Below are 18,838 nucleotides of genomic sequence, written 5' to 3' on the forward strand. Positions count from 1 at the left end.
ATTGCGCGCCTCTGTTCATTCGGCGCAGGCGCTCTGAGATGAGGAGGCTCGTCTCCTCAGAACTCCCTCAGTGCGCCTGCGCCGATGACGTCTTCTCTTTCGGTGATGTCATCGGCGCAGGCGCACTGAGGGAGTTCTGAATGAGCCAGGAACTATGGGAATGAGCCAGGAACAACTATGGGAGAGCATATTGTATTGTAATCAGTGCACCCCTCTTAGCTAGCTGGCATGGAAGGATCACACTGCCCGCTCCACAACCCTCTTCTTGTAAGCGTCATGAAGTGGCTCATTTGATCTGTCTCGCTGAAAAGCACTGCACTGATTTCCATACGCTATAGCCTATACAGAAATGAGTGTTGAATAGCCACAATACGTCATAATTGTGGTTGGCGTGTTCCTGGGTTGATATACCCTTCACTATACTAATGAATCACTGGTTATTACACGACTGGTCCACTTTCTATTTTCTTTATTGCTATAGCTGATTTCCATACGCCGTGCCTCTGATATCTCACATAAAATTAATAAATGATATTGCGACTGGTGGCCTCCCCCCAGAGCCCCCTATATCGCAAGTGGTATAATGCGGCCTAAAATGTCTCTTTATGTGTGTCTCAGTGCTTTTACCTGGATATGCCTGAACGCCAGGCTTTGGCTCCAAAGCAACAAATAGGGGGAATAATTGAGGGATTTTTATTTGAAGAAATAACTTGAGTCCAGACCTTGAGATGAAGTTCATCAGCAGCTTTACTTGCATAAACGTTTCTTCCAATGGTTTACAGGCTTTGTCTTGGTTCCAGCAGGCTTTAGCATTAAACTGGCAGGCAAACTCAACCCTGCTATATATTTCTCTCACTCTGCTGTACTGACAAGCTGACTGGATAACTTGGCTTCTTCTGTATGCTGCACTTCTTCTGTAGTCGGACTTATCTTCAGCCGAGGAACTAATCTCCTGGCTCTTGAGGCTTTAGGCTTTTGCCTCCATGGCCAGCAGAGCTTAGGGTGCTTTGGCTGGCATTGGGCACGTCCAGCAGAGACGTGCCCCTGCACACCCTTCCCTTGTCTAGGGAAGACCTAAACTGGAACTAACTGGTCCCCACCCTTCCTGTAGGAAGTAGGGCTAGCCCACTTCTCTCCAGGGGGGGGGGGGTTTAGAATGGAATGGAGAATTCCATTCTACCTAAGTACAGCTCTGCCGTGTTTGTTGCCACCTGCTGGTAAACCAGGCATATTACATGAACATAACAGTTGCAAAAAGATTAGGAATGCACAGTGTGGAGGACCTGGACAATATTTCATAAGATGACATTATAGTAGAGATAGTAGCAGGGTGCAGGAGTGGTAACACCACTCTAGGGTGTTACAGTATGTTTGCATGCCAAGCATCGAGTATGAAACCTGTGTCTTAATGTTTAATCTTGTGATACGGTAGTTGGCGGTGAGTTATGTATGCCTTCCATCTGCCAGTTTTTTGTTTTTTTTTATTGGTCATGAGCACATATTTGTCTGACACAGATCTTCATGTTGGTGTTTTACTTTGCTTTTTTTAAGAGAAAGATGCCTTCTCCCCCTTCAACTTGCACTGGAGTCAAAGAATATGAAGTTAGCTCAGCAAGCACTAGCTGGCATGCAGGTAACAATACTGAACTCTGGGGTATAATTGGAAGATATTTAGGGTCATTTATAAAACTGGTGTAAAGTAGAACTGGCTTAGTTGCCCATAGCAAACCAATCAGATTCCACCTTTCATTTTCAAAATGAGCTGTCAAAAATGAAAGGAGGAATCTGGTTGCTATGGGCAACTAAGACAGTTCTACTTTACACCAGTTTGATAAATGACCCCTATTGTGTTCACTTGAGTATAGATGTGTTTTGTCCTGTTAGCCGTGGACAATTTTTTGCTAAAAACTGGATTCGGAAGACTCTTGTTCTCCTGATCGGCACAGGTCCCAGAAGTGGTCTGGCCACCTACCAGGTATCCATCATGTATCCTGAGGTTAAAGGGGTTTTCCAGGATTTTTATATTGATGGCCTATCCTCAGGAAAGGGGTGTGGTTAGTTGGATCAGCTGTTCTTGAGCAGCTCTTGTGCCGAAAATAGGAACCAAAATACACAGCACTGTCCACTGTGTATCATACCGTGCTGGTCCCATTGAAGTGAATGGTTGCAGTACCGCAGTAACCTACTCGGTCAGCTCTACTGTGGACAGAGTTGTGTTGTTCCAATGCTTATTTTTCGTGTTGGATATACTCAAGACAGTTGATCAGTAGGGGTGAGGGGTGTCTGACGCCCACCAATCCTATATTGATGGCTTCAATATAAAAATCCTGGAAAAACCCTTTTAAGCCATATACAGTATACCTTTCTCTAGAATAAGCCTTTGAAAAGAAGCACTCCCAGAATTTTTTTTATTCTGGGGTTCTCTAGCTGACACAGCATCTTATGTGTGGACAGGAAGTCAGTTTTTCTGGGACTGTCATAGGAATGAATAAGGGAACTGACTTCCTGTCCAGACATAAGGCGCCATTTTGGTTATCATGTTCTTTTCTAGTGGGCCAGACAATCAACATTGTATTGGAGGGCTTCTTTAAAGCAATGTATTACGTAAATGAGGCCTCATAAAACATTTTGATCGATGTCACAACCTTGGAACCGATGTCTGCAATTCTAGACTTACTCTCTTTTATAGCCCATAGATGACATTAGTATATGAAAAATAAATGGAGATTCAGATGACTGGTCGCACAGATGACTTCAGAGCTGACTCATAGCTTTTATCCTACTTTCTTCTATAGAAACTTCTCACTGACGACAGATTTGTATCCGTGGAGACAGAATCTGATGATCGCCAGCTAGTTAATCAAATGCTGAATGCAGTTAAAGTGACGCCATCGCTGCACGAAGATCTGCAAGTTGAAGTTATGAAAGTAGGTATTTCAGAATGTGATAATGCACCCAAATACATTGCAAAGGGAGAGGTTATAAGTCAGTGTTGGGCTTGTACGTTTCAGATATCCATAACACATGTCTATAATAGAGAACATGTACTTTGGTCCTGGCCACTGCACAAGCGCTGGCTGTTCATTCAGGCGGCTAAGAGTTAAATCTCTTTGACACAGGCCGATAATTGGGAAAATGACTGCTTGTACAAACCTTCATGCCGATCATTGCCCTGTGTTAACGTGTCTACAGATTAACCGTTAAACTTGCGAACGCTCAATTTTTGCAGTCCGCATATTTTAAAATATATAAAATTGATTGTTTGCAGCATATCAGCCAGTGTAATCCATTGTGCTGCCAGCAATAATGAAACGGTATTGTCCAAGAACGACTGTACTAATGATCATCTTGTCCCAGATGGTCACCATGATTGCTCCATCTAGATGGAGCTAAATGAGCCCCGATCAACTTGCGAGATCATTGATTGACACTTGATTGGTCAGGAAATCTGCCAGTGTAAAAGGACCCTAAAGCTCCATTCACACATCCGCAATATGTTTTGCGGATACACGGAGCCACGGATCCGCAAAACACGGAAAGCGGCAATCTGCGTTCCGCATTTTGCGGACCGCACCTTGCCGGCACTAATAGAATATGCCTGTTCTTGTCCGCAATTGCGGACAAGAATAGGACATGTTCTACTTTTTTGCGGAAACGGAAGCACGGATGCGGAAGTGCGGATCCGCAAATGTGGATGCGGACAGCACATTCCGGCCCCATTGAAAATGAATGGGTCTGCACCCGTTCCGCATGTGGATCCATTTTGCAGACGTGTGAATGGACCCTTAGGGTATGTTCACACAGAGTCTTTTTGACCTAGATGTCGGAGAGGGTTCCTCGCCCAAAAAGAAATAATCTCCACTGATTTTAATGGGAAAATGTACATGACACATCTTTTTTTTTCTGCTTGTGGTTTTAAAAACCACAGCATGAAAAAACTAAGTAGCATGTTTATTCCTGGTGCTGAATCCACATACAAAGTTCCCATTGAAATGGACGGGGTCAAAAATCGCATTAAAAAACGCATCTGAAAAAAAACTACTAATTAAAAGGGTGCATTCACACGACCGTGTGTAATCCTTTCCGTTTTGCGGTCCGCAAATAAACGAACCGTGTGTCCACATTTTGCAGATGAATGACTTCCGTTTGTGTTCCGTGCCAGTCCATATGTCATCTGCGATTTGAGGATCCATTGACATGAATGGGGCTGTGGACTGATCTGTCCGGACAATAGTAGTACAAGCTTCATATTTTTTCGGACTAGAAATGCGGAAACACAGTTGCGGACAATATGCTGAATCCTGAAGCAGAATCCGCATAGTTTTTTTTCCGCACAGAAATGTGTGAATTTAGGCTTTGTCCATATATGCGCTTTAAGCATATGCCGGACACTGCCGGCGCCCAATGCATCCCATTCACTATAAAGGGTGCAGCGTGATTTTTATTTTATTTTTTTGCTGAAATCTGCAATGGATCCTCCAGCACAGATGTGAACCTAGCCTACCCTAAATGCTCATGCACACGACCATTAGTTGGCCGTTCCATGCATTGAGGACCACCATTTGTAGTCCCAATGTACGGGAAACATCCATGCAGCTGGCGCAGACGGATCCAGACCCATTAAACTTAAATGGGTTCGTGATCCGTCCGCACCGCAAAATAAAGTGCTTTTGTGGGGTTCCATGCCTGGGTCCACATCCGTGATGCGGTGAGCACACGGCCGGTGCCTGCATATTGCAGACCCACAGTTTTTGGGCAGCAATACGGGCACGTCTGGGCAACGGCAGTGTGCGTGAGCCCTAACTGGTATCGCCTCATTTTGTAGGCTCAGAGGCAAATTTTTGTGACATGTTTGATTGGCAAATCTTTGTGTGCAGATTAGTCGCAGTGGACACTAATGCAGCATCAGGGAACCATTCTGTAAACATGCCAAAGGTATTGTGGCCCTAAGTACAAAACATGGAAGACAGGGGTACATGCCTGCTGTATACTGTCTGAGATTAGAAAGTGGCAAATCAGAGAATCTACAGTATGTACTTAGGAACCAGAATAACCTGTCGGCTTCCTAGCTGCTGAGCTCTTGTTCCTTGTCGTCAGGTGACAGATGTCTTATGTAGGAGTAACAACACCTGCTGTATGTCAGTGCAAGTAATCTGCTGAATTATGGAAAACGAGATGCACAAACACTGCAGATAGCCCTCAGCGCAGCGTGTCTGTCAGCACAAGCACACACTGAGCGCTTCACCCAGTTCTCATGCTTCTTTACATTATTAAACAGTTCAGCATGTATCTTTATTATGTCCGAGTCAGATATGACGTGTAACCCAGTAAGATAAGGCATTTCTATTATATTGAAGTATTGTGAAAAGAAACCCTATGGATGAAACTGATACACACTGTATTATGCCCAGTACAGGGGCTGTGAATCCCTGTGTCATGCTCCGCCCCTCAGGCCCTGCAATAGGTATAACACTGTTTGAATTTTGCCTTGAAAGGGGTTATCCCATGATTACTGTAAAAAATAAGTCAGACGTTGTATAGTTTATGACAATCTAACAGAGCTAGAACCAGCTCTACCTCACAAGGACCCAGAGTTTTCCCCATTCATTGCTCCAATTGTTCTGCTAGATTTATTTCAAGCTGGCGGCTCAGGGGGTGTTTTCTTTCTGCTGCAGCTCTCCTGTACACAGCTCAGGGCTGTCTGTCCTTTCTGCTGCTCCTCTGCTCAAGGCACGTGCCTTTTTTCAGAGGATGTGTCATTTTTGCTGCTGCTCTCCCTCTGTAACTGTCACAGCATCTAACTGAGCATGTGTGTCCACCTCAGCGAGGTGGACAGAGAAATCATGAAGAGAACAAACAGCAGGTGGCATTATACAGAAACATTTTATAGCAGCTATACAAAATTTTTGAATTGCATTCAATTACAAAAGATCCATGTAATTCACTGTATATTTAATAGAGATTTGTTGATAGAATTTACCAGTGTAGTATTAGGAGGGGGTGGGGGGTAAACCGCAGAGGGTCTTGTTTCAGCATATCCCATAAAATATAATCGGGGTACCTGCAGCTACAGCCACTTAACATAACACTCATGGGACACATCATAATTCCTAGTGGTCCCAACAGTTGCCCATCAAACATACATGCCATATCTGATTGGAAATTGCTTTGACCGTTTAGTGATTATAGTAATATTACCTCTTCCTTTTTTATTAGGTATACTTTGTAAGTTCACCACATTAATCTTTTTAATCATGATTCACTGTAACAGGGACGTACATAGGGGCCCCTCGTTACAGGAAAACCAGTTCTTTGCTGTATATTAGTGTATATATATTTTAGTGGGTCTGCCAAGCTTTCCCATGCCAAGGGCGGGTGGGTGTTGTGGGGTCTGGTCAGGGTCACCCAGAAATCAAGTGGTCTGCGAGTTCAATAGGAGAAGCTAGCTGGTATGTAATAGAGAAGTAAGACATGGTCAGATACTTCTGTTGTCTTCTCTTGAGGGTTCGAAGCCATCTCAGACAGCCGGGCACCAGCCCTTGTTAGAGTCCAGGAGCGTTAAACCTACCTCATAAATATACAAGTCCATGAACAGTTTCCATGGTCCTTACCAGTTCACCTGAAAAAAAAAAAAATAAAAAAAAAAAACACCAGAAATACTGTAGATATAATTTGGTAGCCAAACATTGTATTAAATAGTAAATTTGCCATGCATTCCAGTACAGGTGCACATAAGGCGCTTTAATGTATAACCATCTAAGTGTTATAAATGTTCATAATGAATGAATTTGTGGGACTTCTGCATTTACTAAAGTTTTCTGTTGTGTAGGTTTTACTCTGCATCACGTATACGTCCACATTTCAGCTGAATGGTAGCTCAGTTTTGAAGATCGCTGAGGTAAGTTATGGCAAATATAGCAAATCTGTTAAGGCGGTTTTCCGGGATCCGCACATTGATGGTCTATCTCGGCACCCCCAACAATCCGCTATTTGAAGGGGTCATGGCGCTCATGTGGGCACTGCAGCTTCTTTAGTTTTTACCTCAGTGTGTCAACCTGCAGGCTATTCATATAGTAGTGGCAATGATTGGTACCGCAGCTTCATTCCATTCAAGTGACTAAGTATATGGGTGAAGATTTATCAAAACTGCTATTAAGGAAAGCTGGCTTAGTTCCCTGTGACAACCAATCAGATTACACCTTTCATTTTCCAAAGGAGCACTGAAAACTGAAAGGTGGAATCTGATTGGTTGCTATGGGCAACTAAACCAGTTTTCCTTTACACCAGTTTTGATAAATCTCCCCAATGGAGTGCAGGTTGACAGAAAAATGCTTACCTCTGTCCATCAACCTGCACACAGTCTACTTTGAATTGTATGAAGCTGCGGTACCATGCACTGCCGCGACTATATGTATGACCTGCCGGTGGACAGACTGAGGTAAGCTGAAGAAGCTGCAGCACTCACACAAGTGCTGCCGTATCTTCAGACCGGAGTGTCGGGAGTCGGACCCCCACCAATCTGATATTGATGGCCTATCCTGAGGATAGGCCATCAATAGGCTGATCCCTAAAAAGGCTGTTTTGCTTTTAAAGGGCATGTGTCGGCAGATTTGTACCTATGAAACTGTCTGACCTGTTGATGCCCCTTAATAAAAATGCCACATTGCTTGCCCGTTGTTTCCTTCTGCATGCAGTGTAACATTGTTGTGCATCCTAACTCTTGTAATTGACAATCTACTAACATGACTACAAGTACAGTCACCCCTATAGGAAGCTGCACGTGAGTGTCGGGGTCTGATTGTACAGGCATCGGGGTTACATTCGTTCCATCAGGGCTCTTTTGCCCCTAATGGGCAAAAAACATAGGAGGAGATTTATTGCCCATAGCATCCAATCAGATTCCACCTATCATTTTTCACAGCTCCATTGGAAAATGAAAGGAGAAATCTGGTTGGTTGCTATGGGCAACTGGAATCCATAGTAGAAACCTGACAGACCCCATTATAGTCAGTGGAATCCGGTGATGCCATATTCCACTGTAACAGAGTTTCACTGCATATGTGCACCTAGCCTTACAAAACAGGTAAAAACCGCAACATATAGGGGCACATTTATTAACACCTTAGACGCTGGTCTTAATAGCCCTTATACCTGGCAGTGCATCCTCCGGAGTTATGAAGAGGTGCCAGCCTATACATAACTTTGGCGGATCCTCTGCCACTTCTAAGTGTAGGACAGCTTCCTTGCTGTTTTACATTTAGGCCATTTTCCCCGCCAACGCCGCGCCCACTTTTTTTAGACCTGATGTGAGCAGGGAGAAGCCGAAGATTGCAGCGCAAAGGACCTTTTGAATCGCAATCTGTGCCAGAAATACGCTTAATTTAGACATATTTTTGTTTGATAAATGACCCCCATAACACTGGTGTAAAGACTGCACGTACATGAAGGTGAGAGGTAGGATTCTGATGCCAGATTTTCCCAGTTTTTCTAATTATGTTAATTGCTATATAAAATGGGTCATATTTAGTAGTAGTGTCAAAGTGCAAACTTAGGTGGTTTCACTTGTGCGGCACCTATTTTGGCAGAGAACAGCCTGCGGAGTTCTCCAGATATGGCACTGCCAGATGCAACCAGAATGCTCACTGGCCCCATTAACTATAATGGGGTCTATCGGAGATCCGGTCGCAATCCGGCAAAAATGGCAAGAATTGTCCAGACAGAAACCAATGCACGCTGCCAGAACTGGCGGCCAGATTACCCTACCACAGTTGTGAAACTAGTTTAAAACTGGCTTAGATGTCCATAACAACCTATCAGATTCTACCTTTCATTTTTCAGAGCTCCATCGAAATGTGCAATCTGATTGGTTGCTATGGGCAACGAAGGCAGTTTTCCTTACACCAGTTTGATAAATCTCCCCCATAGGCTAGACACTGTAGAAAAGCTCCAGATTCTTCACATAGATTGGTCCACCGAGTCCCACCAGTGGGTCATTCTCATTACATTTCGTGAAGGATATTCTCAGACTGCATCACTTCCGCACATGCAGTCTTCTAGCAGATGCCTGTATGAAGTGTGGCTTCCTATAGTGGTTTATATATGCTTTAGAGATGTACTAAAATGGGCTTCTTACAGTACAGTAGAGTTTATTTGCTGCATTTCAGACCATAAAAGATCTCCAACCACAGAGATGCATTTTTGACTTGAATGTCCAGTTCTTCAGCCGCACCATCTGTTGTACTGGGAATTTTATTCCTATGTTCTGGGCTCCATTCTCGTACATCTCATATCTGTGCTACGTGTCTTGCTCTTTGTGTTATGCTTTTACTGCTTGTGTTTTTGCTCTTCCATCTGTAGCTGTGTTTGGCATGCCATAAAAAAGGATCCCCGCGATTGCATGAAATGATAAAAGAAACCTTTGCACACATCCTAATTGCTTTATGCCATCGCATTTTCCCTGGTCCTTTGCAACCCACTTCTTTCTTAGAGGTATCCTGCTCAGATGTAATTTATTCATGTATGTGTATAGATATGTTCAATTTATCATTTAACTGATCTTTCATTTTATAGATGGAGAGAGAATTTAAAGGGGTTGTCCAATGAAGACAACTTATCCCCTTCTCACAGGGAATGGGACCCTTTCTCCCCCGTTTGAACGGATCGATGATCGTGCTGCTACTCCTTTCCGCTCTGTGGGGCTGCTGGAGATGGCTAAGCGCTTGTACTCGGCTATCTCCAGCAGTCTGGTAGAGTTGAATGGGCAGCGGACACACATTCGTGGCAGGGACCTCAGGGTCAAACTTTCCCCCAATCAGACACGTATCCCCTGTCCTCTGGATAGGGGATAAGTTCTTTTAATGTGGAACTTGTTACATTAACCCCTTAAAGGAACCAGGCAAATTGTGGCTGTGACTTTTTGGATTTTTCCCTCCCTGCCTTCAAAGAGCCATAACTATTTTATTGTTCTGTCGAGATGGCTGTACAAGAGCTTGGTTTTTTCTTCTGGTGCGAGGTGTACTTTTCTGTGGAACCATTTACAGGAATTGTGCCACTAATATTAATGTATCCCGCCTAACAGATATCGCTGTTATATCGCTTTGTCAGAACACATCCCGCTGCCCTAAGGGTGCCTTCACGTGCGGCAGATTTTGTGGCAGAAAATTTTGCGACAGAAAATTACTTCCATTTACCTTAATGGAGCTTGCAGAAATCCACGTGCCCCATTCAAGTGAATGGAACTGATTTTCAGTCGCTGAACTTTCTTCCGCAGAATCTGCCGCGTGTGAAGGCATCATGATGGGACAGCAAACATGACAAATTAGAAAGTAAGACCCAAGCATGGGGGATAGGAGAAAACTGTTAATGAGAGAGATTTGAAAAAAAGCCCAAGGAGGAATGGGAGCTAGATTACTTCATGAAAATAAACCTTTGGAGTGCAAATTAGTTAATGGCACAGCCCTGTAATGGTTGATATAATGTACTGAGAAACTGAAAACAAAATTATTTGTGAGTGGAAATGGGGAAAAAAACTACAGTAAATTCTTGGGTTCCCTTCTTTACGGTGTTCACACTGCAATAAAAATGACATGTTAAATGGGTTATCCAACACCTATAATGTCCGGACACCTCATACAGGTTATACGTACCCTGACACCCGCATCGCCCCTGATACCCTCACGGCCACTGCTGCATCTCCCTGTCGCGATGCTAGGGGGGCTCTTCACTGTCACGGCCTGCTCTTGGCTGACCCCCCTTCATTCCCGGGTGTTTTGATCCTCTCGACGAGGATATGCAGCAGCCATGCGGGTATTAGGAGCGACGCGGGGGAGCGGGTATGTATAACCTGTATGAAGTGCCCGGGCATTATAGGTGTTGGATAACCCCTTTAACGTTATTCTATTTATTTCTATTGTTATGATGGCAATACCAAATACATATAGTTTTCTATGTTTACTACGGTTAATACTTTTTCTTGAAAAATTGCTGTGTCTGGCCATATTCTGACACCGATAAGGCTACTTTCACATTAGCGTTTTTTCGGATCCAGCATGCATCTGTCATGAACGGATTCGGTTGTATTACGTCTTCTATAGCCATGATGGATCCGTCATGAACACCATTGAAAGTCAATGGGGACGGATCCGTTTTCTATGGTGTCAGAGAAAACTGATCTGTCCCCATTGACTTACATTGTGAGTCATGCCCGTTTTGCTCCGCAGCACATCGCGGACAGAAAAACACTGCTTGCAGCGTTATTCTATCCCCGATGAGAGAGGCAGCCAAACTAAACGGAATGCATTTGGGTGCATTCCGTTTCGTTCAATTCAGTTTTGTCCCCATTGACAATGAATGGGGACAAAATGGAAGCGTTTTTTTCCTATGACGGATCTCAATAGCGGAATTGAAAACACTAATCTGAAAGTAGCCTAACTTTATCTTTCTACTGACAGAGCTATATAAGGGCTTGTTTTTTTGTAGGACGAGCTGAAGTGTTTATTGATACCTTTTTTTGTATACAAGATTATATATATATATATATATATATATATATATATATATATATATATATATATATATATATATATTTTTTTTTTATTTATTTATTTTTTTTAAACTATATTTGGGATGGGAGTAAGCAAAAAACAATTCCGGCATTAGGGATTTTTTTTTCTTGCACCATTCACTGCGCATGATAAATAACATGAAATTTGCATATATGTTTAGATGCAGCAATACAGATTATACTTTTTTTTTTCTTATTTTTTTATTTTTAATGTGAAAAATTAGTGTTTTTAATTATTATTATTTTTTTTTATAGTGTTTTCTTTTTTTTTACGGTTTTTAAAAACTTCATTCACTTGATTTTCACTTGTACTACTCACAGCAGTTCTTCCACATTGCTGTGAATAGCAATTTTAATGGCATTCTATTACACCCTGCCAGGGCCAGGGTGTAATAGGAGCTGTAACATCAGGTTGGCTGTCACAACAATAGATTAGCAACCCACAGTTACATTTTAGGGGGTGCAGATTGGAAGACAGACGCCCCGTCTGTCTTCCAATCTACACCCCCTAAAATGTAACTGTGGGTTGCTAATCCATTGTTGTCTAACCACACAGTTGCTATTGCTATTGACCATTGCAAAGGCCGGGATAATAATTATTTCATGGCTGTAGCAGTTGGGTGTCAGGTGTATAATATTGCAGGCATTCACTATGTATGGAACGGGCATAGCTGATGAGCCCGCTCCATACATTCCTTAGCAACCAATGTATGTTCATTGGTCACTGAGAAACTCCTCCTATGTCCGGAATGAACAGGGACGTAAATGAATTAATTACAAATTATTCTGGATATTTCCCAACTAAACTGTATATTAATCCAGTCAGCTTCTCCTGCAGCTTAACATGGTTAATGTATCAGGTTCCCTTTAAGGTTTAACCATTGAATGTAATCACTTCCTATAAACATATGCATCCTCTTTGATATAAGGGAATATGTAGCTTGTATGTAATATATTACCAGTGAATTGATTTTGATTTTTGAGGATGTGAAATAAAAAAAATTATATATTATATACATTTGATTTGTACCTGCCCTTTTATGTTGGAGAACTAATGGCGATGAGAATTCATGGTGCGAATTTAGTGGCTACTGGTAGCGTGACCTAGACGTGCGGATTGATTATAGGGAGGAATCCTCCTGCATTCAGTCATATAGATTCATGCTGTTTCCGTGTCCATTTCAGATCTGCATTGAAACCTATGTATCGAGCTGTCATCAGCGCAGCATAAACACGGCCGTGCGAGCCACCCTCAGTCAAATGCTAAGTGACCTGACTTTGCAGTTACGCCAAAAGCAGGACAGCCCGGTGAGACATCCATTTGGTTTACGTCTTGTATTTTCCGCCGGTGAAATCTATGCTTCAGACAGAGCCAGAGATTTGTCTTATTGTAGACTATCCAACTTGTCACCGTTCCATTGTCAGTTATGATATTTCATACCAGAGCCCACAGTCTATTGACCACCATGAATACTGTCCAAGTATCAGTTTTCTGCAATTAATATATAAGTATGTAATGAGAAAAATCATAAGGTGGCCATAAATATTGGAAATAAGATGATGTTTCAACAATCTGTCCACCGATGCAGCCATACACCGTTTAGTCCATATTGGCAGATACGGTCATTCAAATACCTGGCGATGGAGTTTTGAACAATTTAAGGGTACTTTCACACTAGCGTTCTTTTTTTTTTTTTCCGGTATTGTGTTCTGTCCTAGGGGCTCAATACAGAAAAAAAAAAGATCAGTTTATCCTAATGCATTCTGAATGGAGAGCAATCCGTTCAGTATGCATCAGGATGTCCTTAGTTCAGTGCCTCTTAAGTTTTTTGGACGGAGAAAATACAGCAGCATGCTGCAGTTTTCTCTCCGGCCCAAAATACTGAACACTTGATGGAATGCCGAATCCGGCATTAATTTACATTGAAGTGTATTAGTGCCGGAAGTGTATAAGTGTTCCGGCAAAACGGATCCGGCTTTCCAGTCTGCGCATGCGCAGACCTTTAAAAATGCAAAAAAAATTTATACCGGATCCGATTTTCCGGATGACACCGGAGAGACAGGTCCGGTATTTCAATGCATTTGTCAAACGGATCAGGATCTGCCTGCCGGAATCCTCTGCCGCAAGTGTGAAAGTATCCTTAGACTGGTGTGTATGGCAACCTTCACAACTAGAAGACCATGTGCATCCACATATCTGTGCACATGGAAGTGCATACCTATAGGCAAACATGGGGAGAATGGACAGTTTTTGTCAAACTAAGGCCGCTTGCACATGAACGGTGCTGCGGGCCGCAATGCACGAACACCCACCGTGGGGCAGCCGCAGCGGATTGTGGACCCATTCACTTTAATGGTTCCGCGATCCGGCCATTCCGCAAAAAGATAGGACATGTTCTATCTTTTTGCGGAACGGAAGTACAGGACGAAACCCCACGGAAGCACTCTGTAGGGTTCCGTTCTGTTCCGTGCTTCCGTCTCGCACCATTCCGCATCTCCGGATTTGCGGAATACACACAGAACGGTGCCCGTGTATTGCAGTCCGCAATACGGCCACGGAGCGCACACGTTCGTGTGCAATAAGCCTTACACCCCACACACACACACGCACACCCTCCACCACCACTTTACCAGTTCCTCACCCCTTCTCCTCCAGGCCTGCAATGCTCTGCTGGGCTCCCTCGCTGTAAACATCGCCGCAGCTAATCAATGGCAGCTGCGGTGACCAGATACCCCATGTGATCATTCGTCATGATGTAAGGGGAGACGGTCAGGTCTGGTAAAGTGGGAGGGTTTCGTGAAATCCCCTACCCAAAATTCTTGAAAAACTACTTTAAGCTTCTAAAGTAAGATATTCTGGCAAAAAAAATAATAAATTAAGGAAATGTTGTTCTATAATGTTTTTCTATCTATTATTAATATTTTGACATGTTCGCCTTTGTAAGAGTATATTTGTACTACTTCTGCTGAATTCATCGTACACAAATGCCTTCTGATACTCATATATGTTGCTTTGCTCATGCAACAGGTTAGCCAGTTTCTTAGGTACAAATCTGATGCCCTTTAAATGTAAAATTAGATCTACAGAGAATTAGTTACAGAGAATAGTTCTGAACTTCATTGGGTGATATTTCCAGTCTAAAGTATCTGTACCAATAGGAGGCCGGGCCTATAAGGTTTTTTTGTTTGTTTGATAAAGTTTCAGGTGAAATCCTGAATAAAATGTTTTAACTTTTACAGAATGCAGAAATTCATGACGCTCTTTTAGAATTTCGTAGCCAAGGTATGTAATATATACTGTGTATATTGCCTACTGCTGTATAAATTCTACATACAGTAGTCTCTATAATTAGAGCAACATTCATGATGTTAAAGGAGTTGGCCGATTTCCCATGACATTTTTCAATATCTCATATATAGTCATGTATGCTCTATAGAAGGATACATGATATGCATAATGATGGCCCTGGCTGCCACGGTATCCAGGGCTGGTTCTAGGTGAAATGGGGGCCTGGGGCGAAAAACAATAAGCCCCCCCCCCCCCCCCCGACACTTGCTGACTTTAACATCCCCCCCATCACTACAGAAATAACGCGCCCCATACCTCTTACATCCAGTGACGTCTCCTTTGATGTACATGTTGTCTGTCCTTGTCTTCTCCTTTCAGACCTTCAGACCAGACTCGGCCGGCAGCCTATCAGAGGAACATAGAAGGGAGACGCCTCTCCCTCCCCTGCCTCAGCACAGTCATCTGTATCGCTGTCCTGAGGACGGCGATACAGATAACTATGGAGATGAACGCTTCCACAATGGAAGCGTTCATCTCTCTGTGACCTGTCGATGTCGGGTGGTGGGCTTGGGGGCCCCTAAGGACTCGGGGGCAATTGCCCCCCTTGCCTCTATGGAAGCGCCGGCCCTGACTGTATCAGTGGGGTAAACATACTCACCTGTCATCCTGTGTCCATGCGCTGCAAGATGGTAGCTCTGCTTCCTTGGGCTGTTCCAGGGTGCCTATAATTCAGCTTAGTGGATATGTCAGTTGCAATCACAGATACAGGCAGCAGAATCCCCTGTATATGTGCCGGCTACGTCCAACTGGCCATAGACCCTCAATAGCTCTTGGCCGATACAAATGCATGCTTGACTGGCCAACGGTGCGTGTTTTGATTGCCAGACCCCCCTGAATGTGGTTTGTCTACACTCAGAACAAAAGGATCAGGCATGTTACATGGTCCAGTTTCCCATAAAAAACTTGCAGCTTTATTAATAACAATAAAAAACTGTTATCCAAACACGAATAGCATACAAGATCCACGATGTCTACGCGTTGCGGACTCCACAATCTTGGTCCTTACTCATGTCATGAGTAAGGACCGAGATTGTGGAGTCTGAAACGCGTAGACATCGTGGATCTTGAATGTGATTCATGTTTGGATAACAGTTTTTTATTGTTATTAATAAAGCTGCAAGTTTTTATGGGAAGCTGGACCACAAGTTTTTTCTTTGGATCACGCCTGTACACAGTCAAGTCTGGACTGGGCCTGTGCTTCTGTGAAAGCAACAAAGGTTAGCTCTGTCTTTTATATTTAAGTTAAAGGGGTGTTCCGGTTTAATTAAATTGATGACCTATCTTTAGGCCCCGGACTCGCAGTGTGACACCCGGCCTGAACTACCAGCACTGCCAGGGTCACATAGCATTATATTGATTTATGATGGTATGTAACCCTTAGGCCTCTTTCACACTGGCATCGCGTGTGAGGGCCAGATAGGATGTGGGTGCGTTGCGGGAAAAATGCGCAATTTTTCAGCGCAAGTGCAAACGCGCATGAGATAAATCTGCATGTTTGGTACCCAGACCCGAACCCGGACTTCTTCACAGAAGTTCGGGTTTGGGATCGGTGTTGTGTACATTTTATTATTTTCCTTTATAACAAGTACCGTAAATTAGGGGTGGAGGGGTTAAAAAAAAAAATTATGAAAAAAATTAAACTTGCCACATCCACTTGTTCACGCAGCCCGGCTTCTCTTCCTTCTTCTTTGAGGACCTGGGAGAAAAGGACCTTTGGTGACGTCACTGCGCTTATCACATGGTCCATCACATTCTACAATATAGAGCATGCTGCGATTTTCACGCAACACACAAGTGATACGTGAAAATCACCGCTCATATGCACAGCATCATAGAAATGATTGGGTGCAATGCGTTCACCTCACGCATTGCACCCGTGCTGAAAACTCGCCCGTGTGAAAGGGGTCTTACAGTTCTGTAATGTATTGGATAACACTGACATAATGCTGTCTATGGCAAAGCAACAGCGAGCAGGAAGAGAGAAGACGGGAGACGGCACCTGCACACTGCATGTGCCGTCTCCTCATGCAGCTGATCAGCAGGGGTGTCAGGTGTCGGACTCCTGACGATCTGATATTGATGACATATCCTGAGGAAAGGTCATCAGTATTAAAAGCCCAGACAACCCCTTTAACTTGTATTATTCTGTGTCTGTCACTTATTCATGCTTTCATCTGTAACCTAGAATCTGGACCATCCATAGAGTCGCTCTGTGATGATGTAGTATCTGTCCTCACCGTCCTGTGTGACAAGTTGCTAGCAGTTATTAAGTAAGTATGATATAGTCATTTTAAAGGAACATTTTGTAGGGCTTATCAGCTGAATGTAATGATACATTTGGCTAGCTGTTGCTTCATTCTGGAGAAAAAGTACTTTTCATCCATATGCAAATGAACAGTAAAGTGCGCCAATGGCAGGCTCAAGCCCCTCTGTGCACCCTTGCGCCAGGCCCTCCCTCTCCTTCTTGATTGGCAGGGGCCAGATGCAATAACTGTGTAGAAACATGGCCCTGTCAATCAGAAAGGAGAGGGAGGGGCTGGCAGAGGAAGCAGGAAGGATGCACATAGTGGCTTGAGCCTGCCCTTGGTGCACTTAAAGGAGTAGTCCTGTTTGCATTATTTTAATATAATTTTTTCATATACATGCATTTAAGATTCTGCATACATACCTTTCTTATATCAGGCGGTTGACCCCTATATACACTAGAATGGTATAGCCCATGCATCAGTCCTATGTACTGTATCAATGGCCTAACGGAAACATGGCATCAGTTATGTGACACTCTTCACATCATATTATTCCTGATAGTAAGTAGCAGCATAACATGACATACATGTGGTAGGTCAGCACAAGGACACATCTATGTGATAACTAATTAGGATTAGTGGTGAAATAATGATTTTACTAGTGGTTATTACAATAACCAAATCATTTTGTGTATTCATGTGGCTGTCTGACTTTAGGTGATGTTATAAAATGGTCACCTGTCTCTAGGTGAGTTGTAAAATGGCTGCCTATCTCTAGGTGATGTTGCCATGTTTAGTGTAAAAAAAAAACAACACACATACCCACAGAAATCTGCTTCTACGCAGACACTGAGAGACAGGATGAAGAGATGCTGCTACAGGTAGTAATGCTGTATATACTACTCCTCAGTATACTACTGTTCATCTGTTAGATACCTGGGCAATCAACTGAAAGCCAGATCGCATGATACATGTGAGTGTCCCATAATTGACGCCATGTTTATCGCTATTCATCTCTCCTATGGATGCATTTTACAGGACTAAACCAAGCTGTACCATTTTTCTTTCTTTACAGAGAGGCTACTGTGTGGATATAATAGTCTGTGAGCAAAGTTTTAAATACATGTGAATTAAAAAAATGTTTAACATCCTATTCTCTAAACACAGGATAGGGGGTAACTAGCTGATTGCTAGGGGCCTGACTGCTGGGAACCCCATTGATCCCAAGAATGGGGTCCCGTTCCCCCGGTCTGATAGAGCGGCATGCTGAGCACGTGCCCTACCACTCCAGAGAGATAACCAAGTACAGCGCTCAGCTGTTTCTGACTCTCTCATAGAGAACGAAAGGAGCCTGCCGGGGGAAGTAGACCCCTGTTCTCAGGATCGCTTGGCTGTCAGCGGTTGGACCCACAGCAATCAGCCAGTTATCCCCTATGCTGTGGATAGGGGATAATGTCTAAACTTGGCACAAACCCTTTAACTAGAAACTGATTTTATTAATTCAGATAATAGTATGATTTCTCCTAAATAGTTTAATATCCTTTATTAGACATTGTCATGATTATAGCGGCAGGCTTCTATAATGATTAAGACTTTCTCCATATTACGTGTGGGGTGCACATTTGGCATACGGTATATGCTGGGAACGACATATACACTTACTAGACTCTAATAGCTAAA

General features: G+C 43.3%; 1 protein-coding gene across 3 annotated transcripts in view; it reads left to right on the forward strand.

Moving 5' to 3' along the window:
• Nucleotides 1–18,838, forward strand: part of ARFGEF3 (ARFGEF family member 3) — a 126,011-nt gene that overhangs the window by 13,891 nt on the left and 93,282 nt on the right. For 2 of the 3 annotated variants that reach the window (XM_044292392.1, XM_044292394.1), the window contains exons 3-8: nt 1,552–1,633; nt 2,796–2,927; nt 6,830–6,898; nt 12,749–12,871; nt 14,804–14,846; nt 17,098–17,182. In XM_044292392.1, the coding sequence (XP_044148327.1) occupies nt 1,552–1,633; nt 2,796–2,927; nt 6,830–6,898; nt 12,749–12,871; nt 14,804–14,846; nt 17,098–17,182 (534 nt within the window). The remainder of the gene's footprint in view (nt 1–1,551; nt 1,634–2,795; nt 2,928–6,829; nt 6,899–12,748; nt 12,872–14,803; nt 14,847–17,097; nt 17,183–18,838) is intronic. The other variant, XM_044292393.1, reaches the window with a different exon arrangement.

The sequence above is a fragment of the Bufo gargarizans genome, chromosome 4, assembly GCF_014858855.1.
Source record: "Bufo gargarizans isolate SCDJY-AF-19 chromosome 4, ASM1485885v1, whole genome shotgun sequence".
In the NCBI taxonomy this organism is placed as follows: Eukaryota; Metazoa; Chordata; class Amphibia; order Anura; family Bufonidae; genus Bufo; species Bufo gargarizans.